This window comes from Sinocyclocheilus grahami, unplaced genomic scaffold (genome assembly GCF_001515645.1).
Source record: "Sinocyclocheilus grahami isolate Dianchi unplaced genomic scaffold, SAMN03320097.WGS_v1.1 scaffold11781.1, whole genome shotgun sequence".
Taxonomy (NCBI): domain Eukaryota; kingdom Metazoa; phylum Chordata; class Actinopteri; order Cypriniformes; family Cyprinidae; genus Sinocyclocheilus; species Sinocyclocheilus grahami.
Genome location: NW_015514037.1, coordinates 1 through 424, shown reverse-complemented (window position 1 = coordinate 424; position 424 = coordinate 1). Strand labels below are relative to the sequence as shown.

Genomic DNA, 424 nt, shown 5'->3' with positions numbered 1-424 from the left:
GTAAATGGCAAGTTTTCTGTGATCCCACCAGCCAGTTTTAACCTCGAAGTTTAAGTAAGAAATGCATTAAATTTCTTTTTGTTTTTCAATTTATAAAATAAAATCGGGATGGAGTTGACCCAGGAAGAGGCAGAAAGTTCCAATGGTATTTTTTAAATGAGTTTTAATATATGTTTGTATTATATTTATACATATTCAGATTTAAGATGGTCAGAAATTGTTTGCATTGTAGAGAAGAGGAATAGAGTATTGCTTTTTTTCCATAGGAAAAAGAAAAATGTCCCCAGATGAGGCTGAGAGCTCCACAGGTATGTTTAGGTGTGTGTGTATATATATTGCATGGGTCAAAACATGTCCAGCAATTATAACTGCTATTAGCTTTAAGAATGAAAATATTTTCAATTGTAAATGTTATGGGGGATTA

At 31.8% G+C, this 424-nt stretch overlaps 1 protein-coding gene across 1 annotated transcript in view; it reads left to right on the top strand.

Moving 5' to 3' along the window:
* LOC107578751 (uncharacterized) overlaps positions 1 to 308 on the top strand; it is a gene marked incomplete at both ends in the record, with an annotated part of 4271 nt that extends 3963 nt beyond the window's left edge. The window contains 2 exons of the mRNA XM_016264674.1: positions 95 to 145; positions 267 to 308. Of these exons, the coding sequence (XP_016120160.1) occupies positions 95 to 145; positions 267 to 308 (93 nt within the window). The remainder of the gene's footprint in view (positions 1 to 94; positions 146 to 266) is intronic.
* Positions 309 to 424: the final 116 nt, after the last annotated feature.